General features: G+C 25.7%; 5 protein-coding genes across 6 annotated transcripts in view; 4 read left to right on the top strand and 1 right to left on the bottom strand.

Moving 5' to 3' along the window:
- LOC134836157 (sex determination protein fruitless) overlaps positions 1 to 6,654 on the top strand; it is a 39,314-nt gene extending 32,660 nt beyond the window's left edge. The window contains exon 7 of the mRNA XM_063851400.1: positions 5,841 to 6,654. Within this exon, the coding sequence (XP_063707470.1) occupies positions 5,841 to 6,193 (353 nt within the window). The 3' untranslated portion in view covers positions 6,194 to 6,654. The remainder of the gene's footprint in view (positions 1 to 5,840) is intronic.
- Positions 6,655 to 11,592: 4,938 nt separating this feature from the next.
- Positions 11,593 to 19,697, top strand: LOC134835710 (mitochondrial protein C2orf69). Of its 2 annotated transcripts, XR_010162218.1 has the most exons (10): positions 11,593 to 11,753; positions 15,311 to 15,566; positions 16,560 to 16,687; positions 16,826 to 16,930; positions 16,996 to 17,170; positions 17,372 to 17,695; positions 18,570 to 18,735; positions 18,794 to 18,829; positions 18,894 to 19,348; positions 19,428 to 19,697. XR_010162218.1 is itself a non-coding variant. In XM_063850635.1 (9 exons), the coding sequence occupies exons 2-9, from the start codon at positions 15,387 to 15,389 to the stop codon at positions 19,196 to 19,198; spliced, it is 1,419 nt and encodes a 472-aa protein (XP_063706705.1). In that variant the 5' UTR covers positions 11,593 to 11,753; positions 15,311 to 15,386; the 3' UTR covers positions 19,199 to 19,697. The 2 variants fall into 2 exon arrangements, 1 of the variants encoding a protein (XP_063706705.1); XM_063850635.1 differs by having other exon boundaries at positions 18,894 to 19,697.
- LOC134835166 (two pore potassium channel protein sup-9) lies at positions 14,072 to 15,133 on the top strand. Its single transcript, XM_063850037.1, has one exon. It carries the CDS (start codon positions 14,072 to 14,074, stop codon positions 15,131 to 15,133), a length of 1,062 nt encoding a protein of 353 aa, XP_063706107.1.
- A 1,440-nt stretch (positions 19,698 to 21,137) lies between the features above and the next one.
- On the bottom strand, positions 21,138 to 22,067 carry LOC134835713 (glucosidase 2 subunit beta). Its single transcript, XM_063850640.1, has 2 exons — positions 21,642 to 22,067; positions 21,138 to 21,576 (listed from the first exon to the last, which is right to left on the bottom strand). The coding sequence occupies exons 1-2, from the start codon at positions 21,893 to 21,895 to the stop codon at positions 21,255 to 21,257; spliced, it is 576 nt and encodes a 191-aa protein (XP_063706710.1). The 5' UTR covers positions 21,896 to 22,067; the 3' UTR covers positions 21,138 to 21,254.
- A 1,153-nt stretch (positions 22,068 to 23,220) lies between these two features.
- LOC134835167 (zinc finger protein 700-like) lies at positions 23,221 to 24,195 on the top strand. Its single transcript, XM_063850038.1, has one exon. The coding sequence runs from the start codon at positions 23,221 to 23,223 to the stop codon at positions 24,193 to 24,195; it is 975 nt and encodes a 324-aa protein (XP_063706108.1).
- Positions 24,196 to 27,194: the final 2,999 nt, after the last annotated feature.

The following is a 27,194-nucleotide window of genomic DNA, read 5'->3' on the forward strand; positions in this document are numbered from 1 at the left end:
TTAATTTTTTTTTAAAAATATTTATGAAGTTTGAACTAGATTTTATTTGTTCCTCTTCATTTACTATCAAAAAATTTAAAAAAAAAATTGTTTTTAAAATTGTTACATATCTCATGAAAAATTAAGTTTTGTTAAAATATAAAAAAAAATAATCATAAAAATTACAGATAATTTACTCGAATCATATATTTTCAATAAATTTTGAATTTTTCTTAGATAAAAACGATCCAAAAAATAACTTATTACTGTGATTTTAGAAAATTTTTTAAAATAATTTAAATCCTCTCTATATATTATATACTGTTACAATATTTTTTTCAGACATAAAAAAATAATTAATTAAATAAATATAAATAATACGTTGCCACTTGTCCGGTAATAATAATAATAATTTCAAACAAATTTAGTCAAATGCTGTTTAAATATGATGATAAAAATGTACCTGTTAATTTATTTTACAATAAACAATAAAAAAAGATAAATAAATGTCTAATCAATCATATATAAAGAAATAAAATAAATAATGTAAAGTAATAAATAATATAATAATAATAATTAAATAAAATATGCTTAAATGTAAAACTCAATTTTTTATAAAAAAAAATAAAATATTCATAAAGTCATATATAAAACGAAGTGCAATAGAAAAGAACATAACATCCTACATACATAATATATTTATATAAACATATATGAAAAAAATAGTATAAAAAATACAACATACATAAAATATAATAATACAAAGTAAATTATAATAACAATCAATGTTTACACACTTTTTTAAACGTAAAACTGTATTTATGTGTGCAAAAAAATATAAACAATTATTATATTATCAATTACTGACAGAAACGGATTGCAATATTCAATTGTTACCTTTTTCCTATATAAAATAGAAAGAAAAACAAAAAATATATAATCAAAACAATGAATAAGTTATTTTATTACAAAAGTTCATTCATGCATATTAAACATATTTTGTTTCCAGTGAGATTTTTTTAAAATAATAATATATACAACAATAGGATTAATTTTTATTATTATTATTACAAGTGACTAAAATAATATTTTTTTTATCAAGTAATATTTAAAGTTATCAATTTTTATTCGCTATTTTATATTTAAAAAAAAATCCAATTAAAACAAGTGGCAATTATTTTATTATTAAATTTTTATATAGTTTATTTCCTCTTCGCTAAAAAAAATAATAATTTACATGTATTTAAAAAAAATTGTCGGCAAAGCATTTATGAGACACAAAATTCAAGTAAAAAGAATGCATGTGATAGGAAATCGAAAAAAAAGTTGGAATGCACGGAATTATTTTTGATAAATGAATTTATGGAACGAGGTGCTATAGTTAGTTATAGTTAGGTATCGCAACATCAGTGATGAAAAAAATTAAGAGATTTCGAAAAAAATTACTGTTTCTAATAATATATATTAATGTTTCTTCTCTATACACTTTATACATTTATATAACATACATACAAAAAAATTATTGTTAAAATTTTCAAAATAATTTTTTTTTTTTCATTTTTAAAATAATAATTAATACAGATCCAAGTGCAATAAAACTAGTTTTTTTTTATTTATTGTTTTTTTTATAATTTTTTTTAAAATAAAATAATATAAAGTTAGAAAGTTAAACATGCATTTATTTAAGTTATAACATAAAATTATAAAAAATAGACGATATTATTCATCACAGACTTCTTTTTTTATAACTTTCTGTATTTTTTACTTTATTATATTATTTCAATCTACCTCATTTTTTATGTTTTTTATAAAAAAAAATAAAATATATACAAACAACGTACTGAAAAAAGATCTTTTTTGAAAGCCAGTTTAATATTTTTAACATACATGTTTAAGCTACATACATACATAAAGTCTGAAAAAGCACCCTTTTTAGAAAAATTTGCATTTTTTCCTTTCATATATATTTAAATATAGTAAATATATATATTATATATAAAATTCTAATTTTATGTGTCTTATAAATCTTTAGAATATAAAAAATTATTATAAAATATAATATAATAAAAAAAATAATTAATTGTGAATTTAAAGAAAAAAATTTCGTAAAATTAAGACAAAAAACTTAATGAAATGTATATTAAAATTTTTGAATGGATTTAATTGTGTTGATAATATATATAAAATAATAATAATATGAAAATTGAAATTAAATAAATTTATGTAATTATATGACTACTAAAAAAATAATTATTAAAAAAAAAACAAAATTTTACAATTTTTCGATGTGTGTAAAAAATTTTTCATAATATTATATTAATATAATAAAATAAAATATAATTGGATAAACATACAAGAATAATTATTATTATTATATAAATAATTGGTCAAAATAAAATTTATTAATAATTAATAAAATAATAAAAAAAATGAAACATAATTATATTATTATTATTATCAATTATTAAGTGATAGAGTTTATCTGTGGATGAGCAACATTCAACACGACAACATATTTTTTTTCATTTCTGGGAATAAATAGTACATGGCTCATGTCATACAATATATAATATTAAAATAATGTTAATTATTTTTATTAAAAACGCGATTTTTGTAAGTGTTCATCGTCGTTTAACATCATATTTTTTGTCGATCATCAAAAAAAGGTGTTTGTGTGTTTCCATCTGTGTGAACTGATGTACAAAAATTATCATATACTTAAAAAATAATCTGTTGATGATTACAGCTTAAAAAAATATATATTATAAAAAATATGTGAAACATTTTTTTTTATTTAAAAAAAATAAATACATTACACATGAAAATGCGCTTTTTTAAAAACATGCGAAATTTTTTCGTTTTTTTATATAATTTATAATGCATTGTTATCAACATTTTTATTATTATTATTAAAATTTAATTATTATTTTAATTTATCATACACAAGAAACATTTTTTATTCACACTTTTTAACTTTTTTCTCCTCTTTCCTTATAATATATCTCTCTCTTCTTCTTCTCTGATGAATGAGTAAGATCTTCGCTTATATTTTGAATGAAGTAATAATTAATACATATAATAATATTAATTAAAAAAAAAGAAAAAATATTAAAAATCAATTTTTTTTCAATTATATATCTTTGGTAATGCCATTTATTACTCAAATTAATTATTAATAATTATTATTATTATGAAATGATAATGATAATGAAGAAAGCGATTAAAATATCACATAATTTTCTTACACTACTTGCGTATTACGTAATATATATATAATTATTAAATTAAGTTTATATGTATAACTACCTTTGCCAATATTATTATTATTATTAATAATTCTGCAAATTTTTATTTATTTTTGGTAAATTTTTCTAAAAAAGTAATTCTGCTCTCTCTCTCTCTCTTTCCCTATTATTATTATTATTAATTAATTATCAATCTATTATATGGTATCAATTTTTCCTCTGCATTGTTTTCTTTTTCTCTCTATCTATATTTTTATCATATTGATTTTTTCCTAAATTAAATAAAATAATTGAATTATACAAAGTTTATATGATACATTCATATAAATTTTGTTGCATTTTTACTTTTTTCTCCTTTTTATTATTATTATTATTATTAATCACCTTAATGATGATATATATATTGAAAAAACAAAATTTTGTTATATTCTATATGATACAAAAAAAGAGCGAATAATAATAATATATTTTTTTCTTATATCAATCATGTAATGAAGAAGCGTATACTGCTATAAAATGCTATATTATAAAAATTACTTATGAAAAAATGAATAAGTTGCAGTAAAAATTTAATATAATATATAATAGGAATGAAAATGCAAGCGTCAATTTATTCAGTTTGTTCAATTGTTATATTCTTATATAATATATCTTCTTACTTATTATTATTATTATCATCATTATTATTAATTTCTAATATTTTTACAAAAAAAAAGTCAAAAAAATTAATTTTTTTTCTAAGAATGAGTAAAAAATTGTTAAAAATTAATATTAAACATACACAAAAAAAAATAATTAGAATAAAATGGGTCCGTCTATCTCTTCTTCTTCTTCTTTGTGCTCCTCCTATATCCCCAAAAATTACAATTTAACCAGAATTGAAGACGTGGCGCATTGCACAACTCTTCGAGAAGATTAGCCCGCTCGACGAACGAAGACGCTGTCTGCTGTGTGGCAAGATAATATGCAACGTACGAAATCACTACTACGTCCATTTTCCAGGAAAATATTCGTGCAATTTATGTCCAGCTGTTTACACACGTAGCGATACATTGTTAATGCATTCCAGATCGAAGCACCCGGAACACGTTATATAGGACGACGGACCTTCTTCTTTTTCCTCCGGCCCCGCTTTATTCTTTTGATTTGATTTTTCCTCCTTTTTTTCTCGGAATTATATTAATATTATTTAAAAATTAAAAAAAAACTTCTCTTTCTCTCTCCTTCATTATGTTTGGTTATGCTTTCAAAAATATTTTGACTATCAAAAAAATAATAATATATAAAAAAAATAATTAATACGCTTCAAAAAATGGGATTTTGTGTCAAAAAACGGGCATGAAGCCCTTAAAATATTTTTCTAACTAAATTTTAATTAATTTTTTTTAAATTATTATTAATTATTATTATTATATAATTTATCATTTTGAATGAAATTTTCATATTTTTTATTTTTTTTAATAATAAATAATAATTAATTAATTAAATAAATAAATTAATAATAATAATGATAAATTAAATTTTTCCCTATAATTTTTATTTTATTTTTTTTTATTGTATAAGAAAAATGACGTTGACACCATATTTTATCTAGTGTACCATATTAAAAAAAAACAAGTAATAAATTGAATAGGTTGACGATTGATTGTTAGATTGATGATTGATTGAAAAAGACGCTAATGCAACACATTTACTTTTTATTATTATATTTATAATAAAAAAATAAAAAAAAATACAAAAAAGTATGATAAATAATAATTTAAATAATTATTAATAGCAGCATATGACAAAATTTTGTTTATCAAATATTTATTTTATTTCTTATATTCTTATAAATTTATTAAAAATATAATTAATTAAATTATAATAAACGTATATGACACCAATACCTTCACATTTTCTTTTCATTATTTTATATTTTTATTTTTTTTTTACTTTTTTATATTATTATATTATATTTATATATTATAATATTATTATTATGATGAGCAATGTTATAGAAAATGTACGACACTTGAATGCAACTTGAATTTTATGTCTCTAAATATTATTCGACGAAAAAGGGGTATACTGGAGAAATATGTTTTCTTCGTCAAAATAAAAAAAAAATATATTTTTTTATTTTTTTTTTAATTATTATTTTCTTTATATTTATTATTATTATTAGAATTTTTATATATATTATAATTAATTATAATATAATATATTATTATTATAGTATATGAGTGTTTTTATTATTATTATTAAATATTTGTTAATGTTCTGTCTAGCTATACTATACTAATAGTCATTTGCATTCTATGCCCATATTTTGAAATAAAAGAACAAAATATCTATATAAAAAAATTTTCAATTTTTAGTCAAAATATACAAATGTTATAAAAACGTGCCTCAATTAAATTTTAAAAAATAAATAAATATAAAGCAATAATCAAACATTTTTCTAAAAAAAAAAGAAAAAATAACTTTACACACGGGCCTTAAAGAGATTTTATTATTATTATATAATGAGTTTCCTTTATGCTATTATTTTCGAAAAAACCAAAAAAAAATACAAAAAAAAAACAAAATATATTATTTCTTTTTCGCATGTGTTAAATATTGTGTGGTTTGCAGGGCCGGGGGGACCTTACGATTCAATATCTATCCATCCAACATCGCCATCTCGTGGAGGACGCAATAGCACCGGAAGCAGCGGCGGCGGCGGCGGTAATGCGACAAATGGTAGCTTTCACCATTCCCCGCATCACACCATGCCTTATCACAGTATGTTTACGCCGAGTCGCGATCCCGGCACAATGTGGCGCTGTCGTTCGTGCGGCAAAGAAGTAACGAATCGCTGGCATCACTATCACTCGCATACGGCGCAACGATCGCTCTGTCCGTACTGTCCCGCCACCTATAGTCGCATCGATACGTTGCGTTCGCACCTCCGATCGAAGCACGGCGACAAACTGATGAAACACTAACTTTGAATAAATGAAAATGCATTTTTACAGACGGCATTGCCCTCCCCAACAGCGACAACGACGACGCCCCGCACCTCGCCGAACAATTCCCGCTTCCACGCATCCATGGCGGCATATCAGCATCATCATCATGAGCAGACAACGGCGCCCCCTTGCGGCTATTGTAACAAACGCGAATGCATGATCCTCTGGCATCGCTCGTTGTACTCCAAATACATGTCTAGATGGCGCCCTCGTCAATGTCGTCTCTAAAAATGCGTTTTTCATTACGAAAAAAGCGAGAAAACTACACAAAAAACACAAACTATATCAAGATAAATGATATTTTTAATTATAAAGCTTTTACTATATTATATGATAAAAAAAATATATTATATATAAAGAAAATTAAATCAAACAATAACTAAGGAATTTACAGGATCAAAGAAACGATTACTACATAAGAAGTAAGAAGATGAGCAAAAAAACGTGTAATGTAAAAAAAAATGTTTTATACATAAAAATATATTAAAAAATAATTAAATAACTAATAAAACGTCAATCAATTATTTTCATACAATTTCACACTCAAATCAAATTTATGAATAAATAATAAATAAAAAAAATATAAAAAAAATCATTTAAACTCTAAGAAAATATAAAAAATGACAAAAAATGCAAAAAACATTAAGGACCCATTTTTATTAATAATAAAAAAAAACATAATCTTATTATTAATAATAAATTTTTGATCACTTTCTATAGGATACATTTAAAAAAAAATATAAGATACCGATTTTTAAATAACAACAACAACAACAAAAAAATATATATTATAAAAATAACCAAACAACAACAACATTAATCATATACATTTTTTAATTCGCTCTTTAATAACTTTTACAATAAATTTTACAAATAGTGGCGTACATAGAGCTTCAACTTTTTCCAACTTTTTAAAATATTACAAAAAAAAATCATAAATAAATCTTTTTCCCAATAATTAAAAATAAAAAATCGCACACAAAACATAAAGTTACCTAATATTATATAATGATAAATCTTGACAACCAAAACCCATTTTGATCTCGTAAAAAAAATTATTTTATTATTAAATATATTTTTTCCAAATTAATGTCGAGTTTTATCATTATATATAATAAAAAATAAATAATTACCTTTTTATTCTAATCATTTTTATTATTTTATAAGTTTTTTTTTTAATTTTAAATTTATTGACAAATTTATGCCACAAATACAAAAAAAATGCGGTGAAAAAACACAGATTACCTCAGTTTTAGTTTATAATTTTTTTTAAATATTAAATAATAAAATAAAAAACAGTTCGATTTGAAAGCAAACTTAATAGATTTATACACATGCTCGCCTCACAAAAACAATAGAAAAGGAAATTTGTTGGCATTTATTGATACAAAATTATGTGAAAAATCCAAAAAGTAAAATAATAATTAATAAATAAAGAAAAAAAAAATATTCATTGCCTCATTAAGATCGCGCTGTTCCTTATTAATGTTAATATTAAACGTACGTATATTAAAATGAAACATTTATTAGACAAGTGTAAGAAAATTGTATGTCTTTAACGCGGACCAAGTATTACAAAAAAAAAAACAAGAACATTTTAATGAAAAAAAAAATAATTAAAAAAAAATCACGCATTTTTAGCATTTAATAATTAATTATTCACATCAACGGGTAGAATTTTTTCAATCAAACTTTTTTTTTTGTTATATTTTTAATTATTAAGTTTTAATGATGGTTTAAAAAATAATTTTAAGTTAGCAACAAATTATGATGTAAACCAGAACCAAACAATTAAATCGCCATTTTTATTACTTTTTGTGCGTAATTCGTTTAAAAAATATATGATATAATAATAAAAATAATAATTAATTAATAATTTTAATAATTAAAATATAAATAATTTATTTTTAAATATTTTAATTAATTTTAAATTATTAATAATTAAAAATTAATTATTAATTAAATTTTTAAATATTTTATAAATAAAATTATTTAATTAAAATTAATTATTTAAAAATTGAAAATTAATTATTTATTAATAATTACAATAAAAATAATTAATTTTTAAATATTTAAATAAATAAAATTAATTTAATTAATAAAAAAAAAAAATAAATAAAATATTTGAAAATTAATTATTAATTATTAAAATAAAATAATAAATTTTAAAAATATTTTATAATTTAATTACAAAATTAAAATATTTAAAAATTAATTTTTTATATTTTAATTATTAAAATTATTAATTAATTATTAAATAATTATTAAAAATTATTATTATTATATATCGCATAATTTTCAGTTACTATTATATTTTAAGTTACAAAAAAAAACGTTAGATATATTATTATAATTAATTAAAGAAAAAATCACATCAATTGCCAATCAATCATTAATTTTAAGATTTTTTTGTTTTAAAATTACAAAAATAATAAAACCTTATGTTTACCTACATATGTGCAAACTACCACACAAAAAAATGAAAAACAAACGGAAATGATATGTGAAAATTTCTCAGGTTTATTGTTTATTATTAGTTTTATCCTTTATACTATATTAGTCTTGCGTTACGTTACAATTAATTACACATAAAGTCCATATTATGATATACAAAAAAATAATAATAATTAAAAAAATATAGATTTTATGTATAATGAAGAAAAAAATCATTTTTATTAATTTTAACACCAACAAAAAAAACTGTGACATGTTTTAGAATTGGATTCCTCCTCGTAACATCACATTAAATACAAATTATTATTTTTTTATATCACAAAAAAAAAATATTTTTTTTTTCAAATTAAATACTCAACTCAATTGTGTGATTCGTTTTAAAAGATAAAAAAAATAAAAAACAACAATAAAACAGAAAAAATATAAAAATAACAGATTTTCCTAACTTTTTGCCTATATATATGTATAAAAAAAATAATACAATAGAAGTTTGTAGATTTCGTAGCAGAAAAAAAGAGTTCATTTTAATCTTCAATAAAAAAAAATATTAAATATCAAATTTTATCCAGTCAGTCGTTTATATTCATTAATTAATTATTATATTAAACGAACAATAGTGTGAAAAATATTTTTAATAATTATTACAACTTATTACAAAAGTAGTGATGAGTGTTCCAAAAAAATATTTCCTTTTTTCCAAATTATGGGCAAAAAAAAATCCAAAGTAAAAATCAAAATAAATAATTAGTAAAGAAAAAAAATCAAAATTGAGTGTGAAAAATCAGTGTAAAATGTTTAAACTTTAAAATAAATCAAAAAAGAGAAGAAAAAAGGGTCAACAAAAAAAAATAAAAACTAAGAAAGAAAAACTTTGTAGACCACTCTAATACACGTTTTCGGTGTAAAATTTTTATGTGATATTTTAAGTAAATGAAAAAGTAAAAAAAAAACAAACAAAACATTAAAACTAATAAAATTAAGATTTAAATATGACGTACCTTAACTAACAAAAGAAAAAAAACTCTAGCTGGAGAAAATCAAAATTATTTTTTATTATTATTTAAAAAAAAACCAAAATTATTATTATTAGTTATACGAAAAAAAAATGAAATTGAAAAAAAAAACAAAAAAGTATTTGGCATTCTTATTTATTATTTGGCACATCATTCATCCAGCTGAGCTCCGCAACAATGCACAAAAAAAACTTGTAAAATAATCGCGATTTTTCAAATAACTTTTTTTTTTAGTTTTCACAAATTGTACACAAAATTTTTAATTAATTAATTAAGTATATTCCTCCAAAATATATCTCTTATCCGCTCTACTTATATCTCTATATTCATTCGATTTTTCTTCAATTAATAAAAAAAAACATGAAAAATAGAAAAAAAAATAGTGAAAGAGAAAAATAAATAATAATTGTATTTTTAAAAAAAGGAAATTGACAACCAGAAAAAAAACAAACAAAAAAAAATATTAAAAGAGGAATAAAAATAAAATAAAACAACAACTGTTTCACATATACATAAAAATATATAAATATATATATTAAACTTTTTCATCATCATCATCTTCTTTAACGAAAAAAAGAAAAAAAAACTTTTAAGCTGTAATTACCAACCAAATATCTTTTTTGAAATAACTGATAAAAAAATATATAAAAAATCCAATTTTAATTTGAATGTTTGTGTTTATGCGATGAGTTATTTTTTTACCTATTATTTTTATCTAATAAGATTTGAGAAGATTTTCATACAAAATGGTAAGTAATAATATTATAAGGAATAAATTAATTTTTAAAGATGGCTTCTTATTGACTTTTTTCTCATGTTAAAAGGCTTCAATTAATTTTTAAGTAAACCTATAAGAATTTTCGACTTAAAATTAGAATTGAATATTAAACGTATTCTAATTTAAAAAAAATAAAATAAATAAAAAAAATCTTATAATTAAATTAAATTGTAAAAATCCTAATAAAACCCATACAAAAAAATTTAAGTTGGTTCCAAAAATTTATTTATTTATTTTTTTTATAATTTCTTGGCACACTTTTTTTTTATTTTACGAGTCGTAAGTTACGACTTAAATAAAATTATATTACAAAGTTAATGAAAAATTTAAGATATTTTCGTTAGTTTAATAGTTAAATAAATTTTGGCGCCAAAACTTCTATTGAATGATTCACAAGAGATAATTTGATAAAATAACAATTTAACTTCAATTCTCTTAAAAATATATAAAAAATATGTCATTTCTGACTTGAACTTTTGATTAGACGTCAATATTTCTTAAACAATTTTCTTTTGGTCGCCATTTTCGTTACAAAAATTGACCTGAAATTTTTTTAAAATTTTCTCCTAAAGACAAGGAAAATGCCTTTTGTCTATAACAGCAAAATTTTTACGTTCTAAAGAATATTTTCTTGGAATTATCTTGAGATCAAAGCTACTGATCAGATCAAGATCAGTACTAACATAACCAAAAAATCTTTTAAATCTTTTGTTCTGATGTTAAAATTGATATTTTTTTCTATATAAAAGATGTATTTTTCTCATAATATTATTTTTTTAACGAATTTTCATGAAAATCCCATTTAAAAACTGATTTTTCTCGTCAAGAATTTTAAATGGCGCCAATCTCGCGTTTATTTTTCTTATCATTTTCATTCGTCTCACAGTACTGTCTTCCTTCAAAACAAAAACTCAAAAGAAGGGAGTTGTTTTTACGTAATAGATTATTCTGAATTAGCAAAAAGTCACATTGATTTATCAATTTCTTTCGTCTCACTACCGTATTCGTTCGAAAAATGCCACAGATTTGTGATCGACAAAATACTTTAGCCGTATATCTCGTACAGCCATGAGCCACACATCGTACAAGAGTTTAGCAGAAGAGCTTTGTGTTTATTTCGAAAAAAAAAAACAAAACGCAGCTTCTTCGTGATTTCGCCAATTTTCGCTAAAAAATCGCAGTAATGTGACGCGAAATCGCCAAATTTCCCAAAAAATTTCCATCGACACCAACTAAAGAGACAACCTGCCCTCAGCAAGTGCGGTTTTTTATTGTAAAAGTTGCGAAAAAGGTAAGTGAAGCTAAAGTGAAAAAAAATTGTGTATCTTTTCTCCGTGTTTTTGTTGTTGTTTGAGAGAGAAAAAAATTTGCGCGAAAGCAAGTGACGAAGGTGCAAAAGTGTCGGGCACCGCGAAAAGTGCAAAAGTGCGAAAAACCGCAAAATCGCGGATGTGCCGCGAAAAAAGCTCGTGAAAAATCGCAGGTAAAACAACAGAAAAAAAGAGAATCAAATCAATATTGATTAGTTCGGCCTTCGTGTGTTTACAAACATCTTTGCATTGTTTGCTCACACACACACGCATGCCATATATATGTGCAATGTGTCGATGCACGGAAGGTAGTTTGCGTTTTTGTTTTTGGCCCCCTGCGAGATTTTCTCGCCTCGTACGTGGAAAAGTCAGACAGTTTCCTCGAGAACAAGTGAAAAGCGAGCGACGTGCGTACGACGAAGGTGTGAAGAAAAAAAAAACAAGCAAAACCGTGATTACAGTTTATTTACACCGTCGACGCAACAACAACAACAAACATGGCATAAAAATGGATTATAATTACACTTCATAGAGAGATAAGCTAAAAATAGAGAAATCATCGCAAAGACGGAAAAATTGACAATGAGACGGTGTTCTTACAAGCAAAAGCTAATTTTTGGGTTGGAGGAATTTTTCAATAATTTAAAAAAAATTTTAATAATTTTAATAAAAAAAAAAAATTCTTCGCAATATTTGAAAAGTTAATAAAATAAAAAAATAATTTAAAATAAAAATAAATAAAAAAATTAAATTAAAAATTTAATTAAAATTAAAATAAATAAATAAATAAATTTCTTTTAATGAAGATAAAATAATATTTTCAAAAAGCTTAAAAATAAAAATTTTAAAAACAGTTGAATTAATTAAAATAATTTTTGAATACAAAAAAAACATATCGATTAAAAAATAGTAAAAATTAAAAAATCTAAAATAAAAAAATTTCAAAAAAATATAAAATTAAGGAAAATATTGGTAGATTAAAATTAAATTAAAAAATTTTCTTAATTTATATTTTTTTAATAATTTTAATTTAAAAAAAATAAATAAAATTCTTAATTTTTTAATGATAATAAAATAGTTCAGAATACTTCTTTAAAAAAAATCAAATTAAAATTTTTGTTTATTATTTTTATTAAATTAATTATCATTAATCTTTAGTTAAAAATATTTTGCAAAAAATTAAATTTTACAATGAAAAGCTTTAAATTTTTGTGAAAATTTCAAAATTAAAAAAAAATTCTAACCTTGAATAAATGTTTAATTTTAAGAAATTTTCCAAAATAAATTTTAATTTATTCTTCATTAAATTATTTATTTTTATTAATTTTTTGCTCCTTTTTTTCCTAAAAAATAATAAAAATAATTTTTAAAAAATTTTTTAAATGTTAAAATTTTTTTTAAAAATTATCTAAAAACGGATAATAAAAATTTGAAAAACGAAAATATTTAAAAAAAATTATCTAAGTAAGTAATTATTTTTTAAAGAATGATAAAAAAAGCTTAACAAATTTTCCTACTAAATTCGAAATTTCCATTAACTTTGTAAATTAAAATAATTTTTTAATTAAATTATTTAAATGAATTCAATTAAATAAATATTTAAGTAAAAAAAATAATAAAAAAATTAGAAAAAAAAATTTTTTTTCAAACAAAACGAATTAAAACATTTCCATCTCACGACAATTAAATTCCCACAAACCAAAAATCTATGCAAAAATAGCTTACTCTCATTTTTTTTCTAAATTTTATAATTAAACACTTCAATCGCGATGCATCATCATTCTTTGACTTCCTAACAACTCAATGTAGGCAAAAAAAATGTAAATATTTACACGTGAAATATTTCTGAGAAAATTCCGGGGAGCAAAATCATCTCTTCACTGAGCGCGCGACTCTTGCGAGATAATCGAGAATTCGTTACGGAGATTCGTGAGTCAGTCACACGCGAAACGTTCCTCTATGTAGTAACAAATTTTCACCGTGCAACTGACAGAAAAATTTTCCACGAAAAAAAAATTCTTTTCAAAAACAGAAAATGAGTTGAAGTTGTGATTGATTGACAATTTAAAAGAAAAAAAAAAGAAAAATGATAAAAATACGACAAAAACAGTGAAAAAAATTATTTATAAGAAAAGAAAAATTTTCCGAGTCTGTTTAAAAAGCACTTCTTTATAGAAATATTTATTTTTATACAAAAAAAAAAAAAAAAAAAAAATTGTGACGTAGAAGAACACACAAAAGTGATTGAAAGTGTCGAAAGTGTCTGTTATTGTAACGAATCTCGTTGAAAATCGCAGAAATGGAGCGCTCAATGGACCGTCAACGATCTTCGGTGCGTAGTAGGGACTCGAATTCAACCACAAACAGCGATCCACGGGAGAAAATTAAGGATTGCTGCAGGAAAATTGTCGCTTTTATGTGCACCCAAGTCGGAGTTGGCGGCCTAATTGTCGGATATGCGATCGTAGGTGCTTTCAGCTTCATGTCCATCGAAACGCAGAATCCCCCGAAACTCATCGACAAAATTCTGATGATGCGAAATGAGACTCTCGAGGGTTTGTGGAACGTAACTGACTCGTACAACACTCTTTATCGGTATCGATGGAAAATGGAAACGGATAAAATTCTGAAAAATTATCAAGATGAGTTTGCCCAAGTAGTGAAGCAAGGTTACGATGGACGAACGGCGCAAGAAGTTTGGACTTTTCCGGCGGCTCTGATGTTTTGTCTCTCGGTTTTCACGATGATCGGGTATGGGAACATGTATCCGAAGAGCGATGCTGGCAAAGTTGCGACCGTCGTTTATGCCACTTTTGGCATCCCGTTGTACATTTTGTACTTTATGAACATGGGAAAAATCCTCGCAAACATTTTCAAGTGGCTCTATCGATGGTTGCATGAGTGCAGCAGTCGCGCCAATGACGACCCCGAAAGTGATGCTGCCAGTAGTGTCGCGACACGCAAAAAATTGATCGTTCCGTCAACTGCCTGTTTATGGGTGATATCATTTTATGTCGCCACAGGCACCATCATGTTCGCCGAATGGGAAAAATGGGACTATCTCGATGCGGCGTACTTTTGTGTCACGAGTTTGTGCAAAATTGGCATCGGAGATTTCGTGCCGGGAGCAAATATTTCCGATTCGCAGAGCGGAAAACAGACAAAACTCGTAATTAATTTCGTTTATTTGCTGCTCGGCATGGGAATTGTCGCCATGTGTTATAATCTGATGCGCGAAGAGGTCCGTGTCAAGATCCAAGAGATCAAGGAAGACACGAGATTGTGTCTGGAAGACGTCAAGAGTCGCTTTACCAATTGCTTTGGGCGATGTCGCGGTGACATTGACGACTACGAGGATTAATTCCAATTAAAAAAATAATTAATTTTAATTTTTTTATGTACATATTGTATTATTTTGTCGTTTAATTTTAAGTGTAACAAGCGGAGAAAAGTACAAATTTAATTTTTTTTTGTCGTGTGAGTCAAAATTTTTTAGATTTTTTCGAATTTTAATCAAAAATTTATTTTTTTTTTGCAGAATCAATCTCAAAATTCGAACATCTTGCATCAAAAATATTGCAAAACGCATCAAGGTGCCTGGAAGCAGCACAATTATGTACAGCGGCGGAGATCCGAGTCGACCAAATATGACGTTACCGGGCGGGCCAATTCGCTTGAATGCCATCAAAGGGTTTCCTCCGCGCACAAATAATGTGATTTATTGTCCGCCATTGATCAAGTCGCCGAAAGATCAGATTCCGGGAGCTGTTGTGTATTTCGGGGGTGATGTTCAGGTAATTTTTTGGTTATTTTTCGCTTGAAATTCAATTTTAGGGCAATTTGAAGACTTAAAAATTTAAAATTTTGAAAAAAATTTTTTTTTGAAAAAAAAAATTTTTTAAAAAATCTAAAAATTTAAAAATTTTTTTTAATGAAAGTTTTATTTTTTTTTATAAAAATTTGTCACAAAATTCAAAATTTTTCCAAAAATAATAAAATTATATTAAAAATTAATTTTTTAAAAATCAAGTTTCGGATCTTTTTTTTGTAAAAATTATTTTTTTAATCTTTTAAAAATTTTTAATTTAAAAACTGAGAAAAATTTTTTAAATTAATTATTTTTTTTATTCCTCAGTGTCAGAAAAAATTATTTAATTTGTACATAAAATATCAATTTCCGAACAAGAATTGGTACAAAAAAAATTATTTGACAGAAAAAATTAAATTTATTACCAATTTATGACCAAATTAAGATATTTTTAATTGAATAAATATTAACTTTGTAGTTTTATAGAAAAAAAAATTAAAATTTTATGTAAAAATTTTCTAAATACTTATTTTTGCAGTTTTCAATTGTTAAAATCTCCTAAATTTGTAAAGTTTTCATATTAAATTTTAATTTTTGACCAAAGAAAGATTCAAAAAGTTAATTTTTTGGTTAAAAATGGATCAAAAATTAAATTATTTTTTTAATTAAATCAACAAAATTAATAAATTTGAGAAATTTTAACAATAAAAATATTAAATTTTGAAATAATTGAAAAAATAAAAATAATTTTTCTGCTAAATATATGATAAAAAAAATTAAAATTTGATAAGAAATTGCAAAAATAGAATATTTCGACATTAAATTTTTAAATTTTTTATAAGTTTAAATTTTTTTCTTCACAAAAATGTATTTTTTGCCCAAAATTAGCTAAAAATAAAAATTAATCAAATTTAATTCTTTTTTTTTTTTAATAAAATTTATAAAAATCATTCATTAACGAGAATTTTTTTCATTATAGGACGTCCCGGAAAACATGGAAGGCAATCGAGACACAAAAAGCTACATGAAATACAATCTCGAGAACACGGCTGTCTTACTGCGCGAAGCATTTCCAAAGTCACACATTATCGTTGTGCAACCTTATAGGTGAGCAAGGTTTGATTGATTCCGAAAAATTCGAATTTTCACACAAAAATCTCATTTTTTTCTCGTCAATTTCTTTTAATTGCGGCATAAAATGTCACTTCCCTTCATTAAAAGTAATAATTTTGCGCCTATTTTTAGAATGGAATACACCACATTTAGTTGTTTTGACAATTTTGTGCGCGGCAACTGCGCTGGAATACCCGATCACACGCCAATGCACTACGCATTGCAACATTTGGAGGAGTGAGTAACATGTCAAGTGTCGAAAAAATTCGCATTAAAATTATTTAATTTATTCCTTCCGGCAGATTGCTGTCAAATATTTCGAAGAAACTCTCAAAACTCATGTCGGAATCGGAATTGATTAGTAAATTAACGGCAAATGGGACGTTTAGTAGTGCGGGAAATCAGCAGCAGCAGCAACAACAAAATTCGCCGAATGACCATTCAGCAGGACTGGAAATGGATATTGATATCTTGCAGGTGCGATTTTGAGAAATTTTAATGAAAATTTTTTTTTTTCAAAAAATTAAAAAATTGAATGAAATTTTTTTTTCGAATTTTTATTAAATTTAGATGAAAATAAATTTTTATTTCAAAAATTTAACGAATTTAGATAAAAATATTTTTTTCTCGAAATTTTACCAAATTTTGATAAAAATTAATTTTTATTTATTTTTTTAGGTTCTTGATGTGTCAGTTGACATGCCATTCAGAAAGGAAGAGAATAATTGTTCAAATTCGGAGGCGACGACAACCACAGCAACAACAACAAGCACAACGACGACGACGACGACATCAGCTGAGCCAAGTTCCTTAAATAGCACGGCAACGACGACGCCTCTGCGGATCTCGACAGACCGAACGACGACGACGGCAACGACGCAAGGAAATGAAAATAATCAAGCACAAAATAGCGAAATACTTTGGTGGCGTGATACTTTAAATTTTGACAAGTGTAATTTAGCGTTAGTCGGGTTCAGTAAGGGGTGTGTCGTGTTAAATCAGGTAATTTTATGCAAAAATTAAAAAAAAAATTGATTTTTTCTTTAATTTGGGAGAAATTTAATGAAAAGTCAATTTTTGAGTTTGAAATTTGATATTTTTTAGAAAGTTCGATTGATGAAAAGCAAAATTTTGTCAAAAATGGGATAATTTGAGGGTTTTTCAAGACTAAAGGTAGAAAATAATTGACCTAAAAATTATATTTTCTGAAGAATTTCGAAGAATATGAGACAAAAAATGATTCAATATCATCTTTAAAATCAATTTTGAGGACTAAAAATTTTAATTTTTCATAAATTTCTGATAAAATTTGCTCATATTCGATTCAAAATCGAACTCATTTTATAAAATATTACTTAAAATCGAACTTTTAAGGTTAAAAATGAAATATAAAACCTGAATTCAATCAAAAAAATTATTTTTTTAAGATAAAAATTATTATTTTAAAATAAAATTTGGAATAAAGTTTTTAAAAAAATCTCTAAAAAATTGAAATTCAGGATCAAAAATGACAAATTGAGTCATTAAAAAGGCAACTTTGACAAAATTTGTTAAAGATATGATAAGAAAATGACTAAAATCTAACAGATTTGTATCAAAGCTTAATTTTAAAAAAATTAAAATGACTCATTAAGAACTTAAAAATATTTTTTTCTTATAAAAATTGATTAACTTAATATAATAAATGATCGAAAATCATCCAAAAATTATTTTTTTCAACCTTCAAATATCAATTTTTGGCTAATTTCTATCAATTTCAGCAAAATTTTAAATAAAATTAAAATTTTAGGACTCAAAATAAAAATTTTCATTAAAAAAAGTCAAAATTTAACAAAAATTCTTCAAGTTTTGATACTAATGAGAATTTTTCTTTCAGTTTATCTACGAATTCCACTATTTGAAGACATTAACGCCGGATGACAGCACAATGATGCGCCTCGTGTCACGAATTAAGGACATGTATTGGCTCGATGGAGGTCATGGCGGCGGCAAAAATACCTGGATCACGTCACGAAGTCTTCTGGAAACGTTATGTCGATTAAGTAAGAACCGATTTTCTTCTAAATTTTTATTTTTTTTCAAAAATATTTTTTTTTACAGATATCAACATTCATGTCCATGTCACACCATATCAAGGTAAGCCCATTTTTCAATTTTTTTAAGAAAAAAATATTAAAATTATTTTTTTTTATAATTTTAGTTCAAGACGATCACCGACCCTGGATCCGCAAAGAGGAAAAATCCTTCACGGATTTACTGAAACGCCTTGGCGCAAGTCTCACGCGTCACTTGCATGCCTCCGACTCGAACGTTTCCAACCTGTTTACGCACTTTGAGGTTTTGCATGGCTTCAAAAAGTACCATTTGCAATTGCTGGCACAGCAGCAACATCAGCAGGCAGTTGCGGCACTCGCTGCCGCCACCGCTGTCGAAAACTACAAAAATAATTCGTCATCATCGAACAATAGCTCGTCGTCGGGCGAGGAGAGCGAAACAGACAAGTGACACGCAAACGACGAGTTTCGACAACAACAACAACATTCTTTTGTTAGTATTTTCGCGTAAAAAAAAGTGTTTTTCCCCCCAAAAGTGTGCAAAAAAATGATGTAAAGTTTTTTTTTACATCAATTCAGTACAAAAAAAATAAATCCTCCGGTATTAAATTTTTTTTCTCTAAATTTTCTAAAAAAAAAAAAATAATAAAAATGCCTCTCACTAAAAAAAATTGTTACAGGAAAAAAATCGCTTCAAACTTGATGACGGAAAAATGTTACCATAGGTACAACGGTTTCGACAAAAAACAAGAAAATTTTAAATTCAATATATTCTCACAAACAAAATGCACAAAAAAATATTTCTTTATCACACTCAACAAAAAAAAAACGGCTATAACAAAAAAAAAATGCTAAAAATATTGAAGAAACATATTGCAATATTTTGTATTGTTCAAATTTAAATTAAAAAATAATTAATTAATTAATTAAAATTAAAAAAATGAAACAAAGTCAACCCTTAAATTTATTACTGTAAAGGTATTAATTATTGATTTAATATTAAATTTAACTTTATTCTTAAAAAATTACAAAAAATAAAATTACTGATCAATTTACAAGAAAGATGTAATTTTTAAATGAAAGTCGATTTAAGCGGAAATTCTGCTTGTGAAGATTTTCGATTAATATTTAAATAAAAAAAAAATGAAAATTATGTAAAGCTAAAATTTAAATCATAAAATAAATGTATGATGTAAAAGTGATTTTATGGAATTTTTATTAATTTTTTATAGGATTTTTTATTAAAAAAAATATTTTTAATAATTTTTATTTAAAAAAATTATTTTAAATTTTTTTTTTTATTTTTTTAACTTTTGTATTGAAAATGATATTTTTATAAGAATTGTCTTTTTAAAAAATTTTTTTTTTTAACATTTTTATTTATTTATTTTTTTTTTAAATATTTTTAGGTCATTGATGTGAAATTAGGTAAAAATTGTCTTTTAAACGGTTCTTAAATAGTTTTAATAATTTTGCAAAAAATTAAGAAAATTATTTTATGAAACTTTTGAAAAAAAATAGATTTTTTAGAGGAGAATTTTGACCAAAAATTGTCTTTGAGATGTTTTTTGAGGAAAAAAATCTACATTTCGAGCGAAATTTCCGATAAGAAAAATTAAAAAGGAATCAAATTTGAACGAAAATGACACAAATTGCCTTCATGAAGCCTCTTCAGATAGACAACTGAGTTCTCATAAGAAAATTTTAACTGAAATTGATGAAAAATTGTTATTCAGAAGTCTTTTGAGGAAAAAAAAATCTGACGTTTGAGACAAAAAATCGACCAACATTTCTCAAAAATTATAAAATTTGACGAAATATGATAAAAATTTTCATTTAGATGTTGCTGAAAAAGAAAATTGTTTCTATAGATGATAAAAAAAATATTTTTTTTAAAGAAATTTTTGATTTTGATAAAAGATAAAATACGAAAAAAAATTATGAAAATTTTCATTAAAAATTAAGAAATTTTTAAAAATGAAAATTTTTTCAGAATCCTTTTAAGAAGATTGTGAGTTTTTTTGCAAAATGAAAACGTTTTTAAACAAAGCGAAATCAAAAAAAAAATTATTTTCGATAAAAAGAAATCTTTGAGTTTCATTTTTAAACTAAAATTAAAAAAAAAATTTTCAAAAATTGGGCTGTTCTCAGTTCCCAGCAACGCACGATACGTATAAACCCATACAACGCATACAAGAACGTCACGCGCGTTTGTTCATGTTTACATTCACGACGGTGGTTTGATTTTGGACATTCGCATAAACGAACGCACGCACAATAACAAAAATATTAAAAATTTTACTAAAAACGGAATTTCAGAACAAAATTTAAAACTCACGAAGACTTCAGACATAAAATACCGCAAAATTGTTGAAAAATTCGAAAATGTGTTTTAATAATAAACTTTTTTTCGTAACAAATTGACATGATCAGTGTAGTGATTTACAAAATCCATTTTAACATTTTTTTTTTTAACGAAAATTCAATAAATTAAAAGAAAAAATTCTTCATTTGCAAGTGGTTCTGCACTCGACTTTGCCCAGCCACTCATCGCTGGCATCACAACAATCACAGATGCCATCATTCACTCTCGAACTCGGAATTGACATGTAAGCGCCTCTTCCCGTCTTATGTCTATGTTGATATTTACAGTAAAAAACGCCGTTCGCGCACGCATTCGTACTCGGCTCATCGCTTCCGTCGTCCTCGCAATCGCAATAATTGTCGTTGACGCGATCAAAGGGAATTTCTCTGCCACTTTTGAAGCACTTGAAGAGCTTCTGGTTGAATTTGTTGGAATAAATTTCCAAATCGCGCAGTCGGATGCCCCTAAAATGCATTAAAAAGTAATTTTTTTCAGTCTAGACAAGAAACGAAAAAAGTGATTAACGAACCTTGGGACATTTGACGTTAACGATGGTTTGACTTCCTGCTGTGATGTGTCCTCGTTGATGCCTTCCGGCGTATCGACGACGAGAATTTGCGTGGTTTCCATCGAATTAATTATCAGTTTGTTGAGATAGAAGATTTGGTAGCCGAAGAAGACCATTGTGAAGATGACGAGAACGAAGACGAGCACTTTGATTTTTTGCTTGTAGAAGGGTTTGTGGTTGTAGACGTGATCCCTGTGTAGCCAAACTTTTTTCATGTTTGACTCTTTGACTGTGGGCGATGCGCTGCGATGAAAAAATTCTACTTAAAACTACGAATTGGCATTGCTTAAGGTAATTTTTGGCGATTTTTCGTGCTTTTTTGAGGGAGAAATTCGACTTTTTGCTACATGAGAGACGAAAACACGGAATCAAAACAAATTTTAGGGTTCCCAATGACAAGTTTTAACATGGCTCAGTGCATAATTGGTAACGACTCATCATTTTAGGACTTGTGCACAATTTCAACCAACTCATATTTTAAACTGGATTTTCGTTAGTTTCGACAATTTTACTTTATTTAATTATTTTTTTATACTAATTCCGATTAATTCTAATTTCGAGAGATAATTGGACTAATTTTTAAAATTATTTTTAAAAAATCCTAATTATTAATAAAAAAAATATTAATAAAAGAAAGTAAAATATTAATTTTCATTTTAAAAAAATAAATTTTGTAATAATAGGGTAAAACTAAAAAATAAGTAAAAAATTTTGAGTTTTTTCTTAATTTTAATTTTAAAAAATTCAAAAATCTTTTTTTAAAAAAAATATTTACTAAAATTTAATTTCTCACTAAAAGAAAATATAGGATTACTATTAATTTTTTTTTTCGAAAATTATAATTTTTTTTTTTATTTAAAAAAATTTTGAAATAATTTATTAAAATTTTTATTAATGTTGCATACCTAATTGATAAAAAATTAAAAATGTTAAAAAAAAGTTGTAAAAAAAATTTATGAATTTTAAAACTTTTTTTTTTTAAATAATTTTTGGTAATTTTTTATTAAATTATTTTTTTCAAATTGAAATTTTTACTCATTGAAATGATTTTCTTTTAGTTTTGGTATCAAAAGTTTTTTTTTTATTTTTAAAATCTGGACAGTTTTCTCAAAAAATCACAATCATATGTCAACTTTAAATTATTTCATAAATTTTCTATGAAATTGAAAATTTTAAGAAATTTTGACTTTTTGTCAAATGAAAAATTTGAACCTCAAAATTTATTAAGTTTTCAGTCATATATTTTTTTTTGAATGCACATTAACTCACCCATTCAGTTTAATTGCCGTTCTATAAAACTAACTTCATCTACAAAAATCGTGTACTACGTAACATACTTTCATCTTTCTCTCTGTTTCTCCCGTTTTGCAAAACATTTTGCGTGGATGCTTAGAAGAAACAGAAGAAGATCATAAACCTGTTTATATGCAATTGCTAAATGTAATTCAATTACATCTCTTTATAAAAGAAAAAACAGTACTTTCTCGAGCTAACGACGACGGTTGTCATTCTATCGGAAGAGGTTCGCGAGTCAAGTGCGATGTGCGGCTTAAGCAACACAGAAACTTGTAGATCGTGTCGATCTGAATTATTACCGTCAAAATCCTTGCAATTGGATGGAAAATACAAAACTTTATCAGGCAACTCGAAATATTTATCGGAAATCTTTTGGGAATGTACAGGAGTTGGAGTCACAAACGAGTCGAATGCGCTTTGTTCAAAATGTGCGAGTATTCTAATTGCTTCTTACGAGTTCAAACAAATGGCGCAAATGTCGGAAAAAGCAAGAAATGGTCAAAAACCATTGAAGAAAGTCAAAAAAGTAAAATATTTGAGAAGAGCAAGGAATACGTGGAAAGCTCATCGATGTCCCGCATTCGGATGCAATTTAATCTTTCGTTATAACGCGGATCTTTTGGAACATTTAAAAAACTCACAAAAATCCCCGAATCACAATTTCCGTTGTGACATCTGCGACAAATTCTATTCGACAAAAGACGGAATTCGAGCGCACCTCCAACAATTTCACAAGGACTACAAGTGCTCTCGATGCAACGAAATTCTCCATGGTCGTCATCACTTGTACGCCCATCGACGTAAGCTACACGATGCAAAAGTTGCCGTTATCTGTGCAAAATGCGGCAAGTCGTTCACCAACAACGAAGTGCTGCGACGTCATGTCCGCGGTGTGCACGACAAAAAACTGGATTACGAGTGTAACGTTTGCGGTAGACGTTGCTTGACGAGTTCTAATCTAAAGTGTCACTCGTTGATTCATGCAGCGCCGGGAAAGTACGATTGTGACGTATGCGGTAAGAGTTTTAAGCTAATGGTCAACTTGAAATTGCATCAAAAGACGCATAGGAGTGTCAAGGCGCCGCAGGAAAGTGACGTCATTAAGCCGTTGAATGTAAAAGAAAATAGCACATGGAAGAAGCATGAAACCACCTTATCGCCGAAAAATAGTTTCGGCGATTTTGGTACGAGACTTGAACGGAGATTGTATCTTCAGTAGTTGAAATTTTGTAGAAGAGCTTTGCTGAAAAAAACCGCAATTTATATGAATGTTGAACTATATGCGGTCAATGATTGGATAAATCTTATTAAATTGCTCATCAAATGAAGTTTTGCATTGTTTTCTTCACAAAAAGTTAATTGCTGTCATCCTCTATCGAAATCCATAGTCATCGATCCTGTTTAACCTGAAAAAAAAAATACAAGGCGATTATTTTCGGTGCAAATGACAACGAAAAACAAGAAAATTAGATGTTAAGTGTGAAAATAAATTTGTTTAGTTAATTAAGTGAAATTATTGTTAAACGAAAATAGGCGAGAAAAAGGAAATTCTATACTCCAGATGTCTATGTCGAAAACTTTTTTCTGATATTTTCATGTTTCTACGTGTTCTGAGAAATTTAAGCTGAATAAGTTATTTTCACTGATCTGTATAGATTACGATTTTTCTGCCTCTCTGTACCTGTTACCAAATTAAATTAATTATTTTTTTTAAAGATGATCTATAACGGCAAAATGAAGAAAAAAAGCTCACCTGACATCTATTAACAACTTTCCTTCCGTTAATCCATCGTCCTTGAAGATAACTTCCAACTTCCCCTCGTTCAAAGCAAAAATTGCATCCGAACGTCCTTGAAATGCAATTCTATACTGTTATGTCACACATTGCGCTAAACTAAAAAAAAAAGAAGAAAGAAATAAAAGGGTGAAGATAACTTGACCTTGAAATCAAATCAACTTCCTCTCTTTTCTGGTTCTTTCTGCGTAATTAATCGCGTAATATTTAATGTCGCGTAATAAAAATCTTACCAGGTGTCTTGACTTCCAAACAAGAAAAAAAATCTGCATCGTAAAAATGTGTTTAGCAAACAATAGAAAAGTGATGACGAGATCTAGAACAAATTTCCATTGTCCAATTGTGACTTAATTTGTTGCAAACTCGTTCTAAAAACTCAAAATAGAATTTCAAAAAATTGATCCGTTAAAGTATCAATAAACTCAAAACATAAACAACGACAGTTCATTTACCTGTTCATCGCTTCATTTACGTCACCTGAAGGACGCATAAGTTCTTTGTTTTTATTTTTATCATCAATACAATCCGAATATCGACATGTATGAATTTGCAATAACCTGCCCATAATTTGAATACAAAAAATTTCTGCATCCGCATAATATTCATTAAGAAACCAGTTAAAACTGCCTGAAAAAAAGCAAATTTCTAATATTTGTCAACACTCACCTCGAAATCCATCACCCTAATAACTCCTCTGCTGATCATGTGACTGCTTCTCTCTGCACCAAAAGCACGTGATCTGCTTTTTACAATAATTTACATAAAACCAAGCAAAGAGGAATGGCAAAAATGTGACGTCAATCCGCAAATTCACGTCTCTTATGAAAAGTTTTCATTGAAAACAAAAACTAACAAAATTAGTGTCAAGCACTTTACAAACTTGCTACCGGCTTATTTAACATTCGCATCACATAACCGATGGACCTTACTCATCATCATTTGTTGTTTTTCGGTAAATCGGACAACGCTTCGAGAACTTAATTGTTTTGCCATTTCCGGGCACCCGTGCTTGAAATCGATCAACAATGAATAAATTAATGGTTAACCGTACAAAAAAAAGCATCTCCATACGATACGGGAATAACCGCAAAAAAAACATTTTCCCGTCATGTGACTTTAGTTGGTGTCTCCTTTTTTATAAGCTTGTAACTAGCAACAGTGAAGTACTGTTAAAAGTTATTTTTAAAGAATTTCCCATAAAACTTGTTTTTGAACCTGATAATTATAGAACTTGAAATTATTATAAAAAATTAACTTGCACGCCACTGATTTTTGTCAGGCATCTGATGAAAGAAAGATAAGAAGTTGAGTATGCATTTCATTAACGAAGCATGTGACTTGATTAGTTACCATACGATACAAAGCTGCATTCTTATACGATGGAGGTGGCTGGTTAATGAATTTTGTTCTGAGTTCAACAAAGTTCTTAAGTTGAAAAATTCACGTTTTATGGCAGATTGAGTTATTGCAAAGCGAAGTTAATAATTTATTGATGATTTAAGAAGTCAGAAGTTCAGAAGGTAGGTAATTTTTTAAAATTTTAAGAAGTCTTAGAACATATGCCAAAGACTATTGACATCTTAAGGAAATGACTACAGATTTAAAAATCAGTTAAGGATAATTCAGAAGGAAGGTCTTCTCAGCCTATGGTTGCTAATTCAGGTTTCCATGATTAAAGATGATATTAAAGATGGTGTTAAATATGATGTAAATGATTTTTTTCTTTAAAAGTTTCAAATTTTTAATATAAACTTACCTGATGAGCTCCAGAATCTTCAAAGTTTCGTTCAATCCCTAAAATTTCATTCAACTCTCAAATTTTATTTAAAGTCTCTTCTTTTTGAACCATTTTTAGCTTTAAATAGCTCTAAAATTCGAGGTAAATTCCTAAAAATGAAAAAATTATTTAACATCAAAAAAATGCTTCTTGTTTCATCCTGTGATCACTCTAACCAAATAAAACACTCCAACTGGGCCTGAGGGAGGACTGTGATATATTCAATGTCAACGGATCAAATGGCGCACGACCAACAAAATTAAAATGTGAAAGAAAAGATGAAGTTTTTTAAGCTTAATGCTTTTTCCTCCAACTACAATGCTGTAATCTTAATTTGATGAAATAATAAATAAAAATCAAGTTTGAGATTACTTACCTTACAAAATCCTCTAACAGCAAAATTTTTCACAACGTTCAATTTTTTGTGATTTTTTGGGCATTAAAAATTTTTTATCTCCAAAAAACTTCAAAGTTCAACATTAATGAACCTTACTTGTACTTTCATGATACAGATTTTATGATTTTGAAGGAATAAAAACTCACTTAAGTGAATTAACGATAACTATAAAGGTTATGTTTGATATCTAAACGAACTTAACTTCGACAAACCAGATAACGTGTACTGCATTCACTCAATTCAAAATCG

This window comes from Culicoides brevitarsis, chromosome 3, assembly GCF_036172545.1.
Source record: "Culicoides brevitarsis isolate CSIRO-B50_1 chromosome 3, AGI_CSIRO_Cbre_v1, whole genome shotgun sequence".
Classification (NCBI taxonomy): domain Eukaryota; kingdom Metazoa; phylum Arthropoda; class Insecta; order Diptera; family Ceratopogonidae; genus Culicoides; species Culicoides brevitarsis.

Excerpts from the sequence above, each read along its gene's own strand:
- LOC134835166 (XM_063850037.1), top strand. The coding sequence starts at position 14,072 with ATGGAGCGCTCAATGGACCGTCAACGATCTTCGGTGCGTAGTAGGGAC.
- LOC134835710 (XM_063850635.1), top strand. The coding sequence starts at position 15,387 with ATGTACAGCGGCGGAGATCCGAGTCGACCAAATATGACGTTACCGGGC. Across the intron at positions 16,688-16,825 it reads ATCGTTGTGCAACCTTATAG|AATGGAATACACCACATTTA; the intron begins GTGAGCAAGGTT and ends GCCTATTTTTAG. Across the intron at positions 17,696-18,569 it reads GGTGTGTCGTGTTAAATCAG|TTTATCTACGAATTCCACTA; the intron begins GTAATTTTATGC and ends TTTTTCTTTCAG.
- LOC134835713 (XM_063850640.1), bottom strand. The coding sequence starts at position 21,895 with ATGAAAAAAGTTTGGCTACACAGGGATCACGTCTACAACCACAAACCC. Across the intron at positions 21,577-21,641 it reads TTAACGTCAAATGTCCCAAG|GGGCATCCGACTGCGCGATT; the intron begins GTTCGTTAATCA and ends AATGCATTTTAG.
- LOC134835167 (XM_063850038.1), top strand. The coding sequence starts at position 23,221 with ATGTGCGGCTTAAGCAACACAGAAACTTGTAGATCGTGTCGATCTGAA.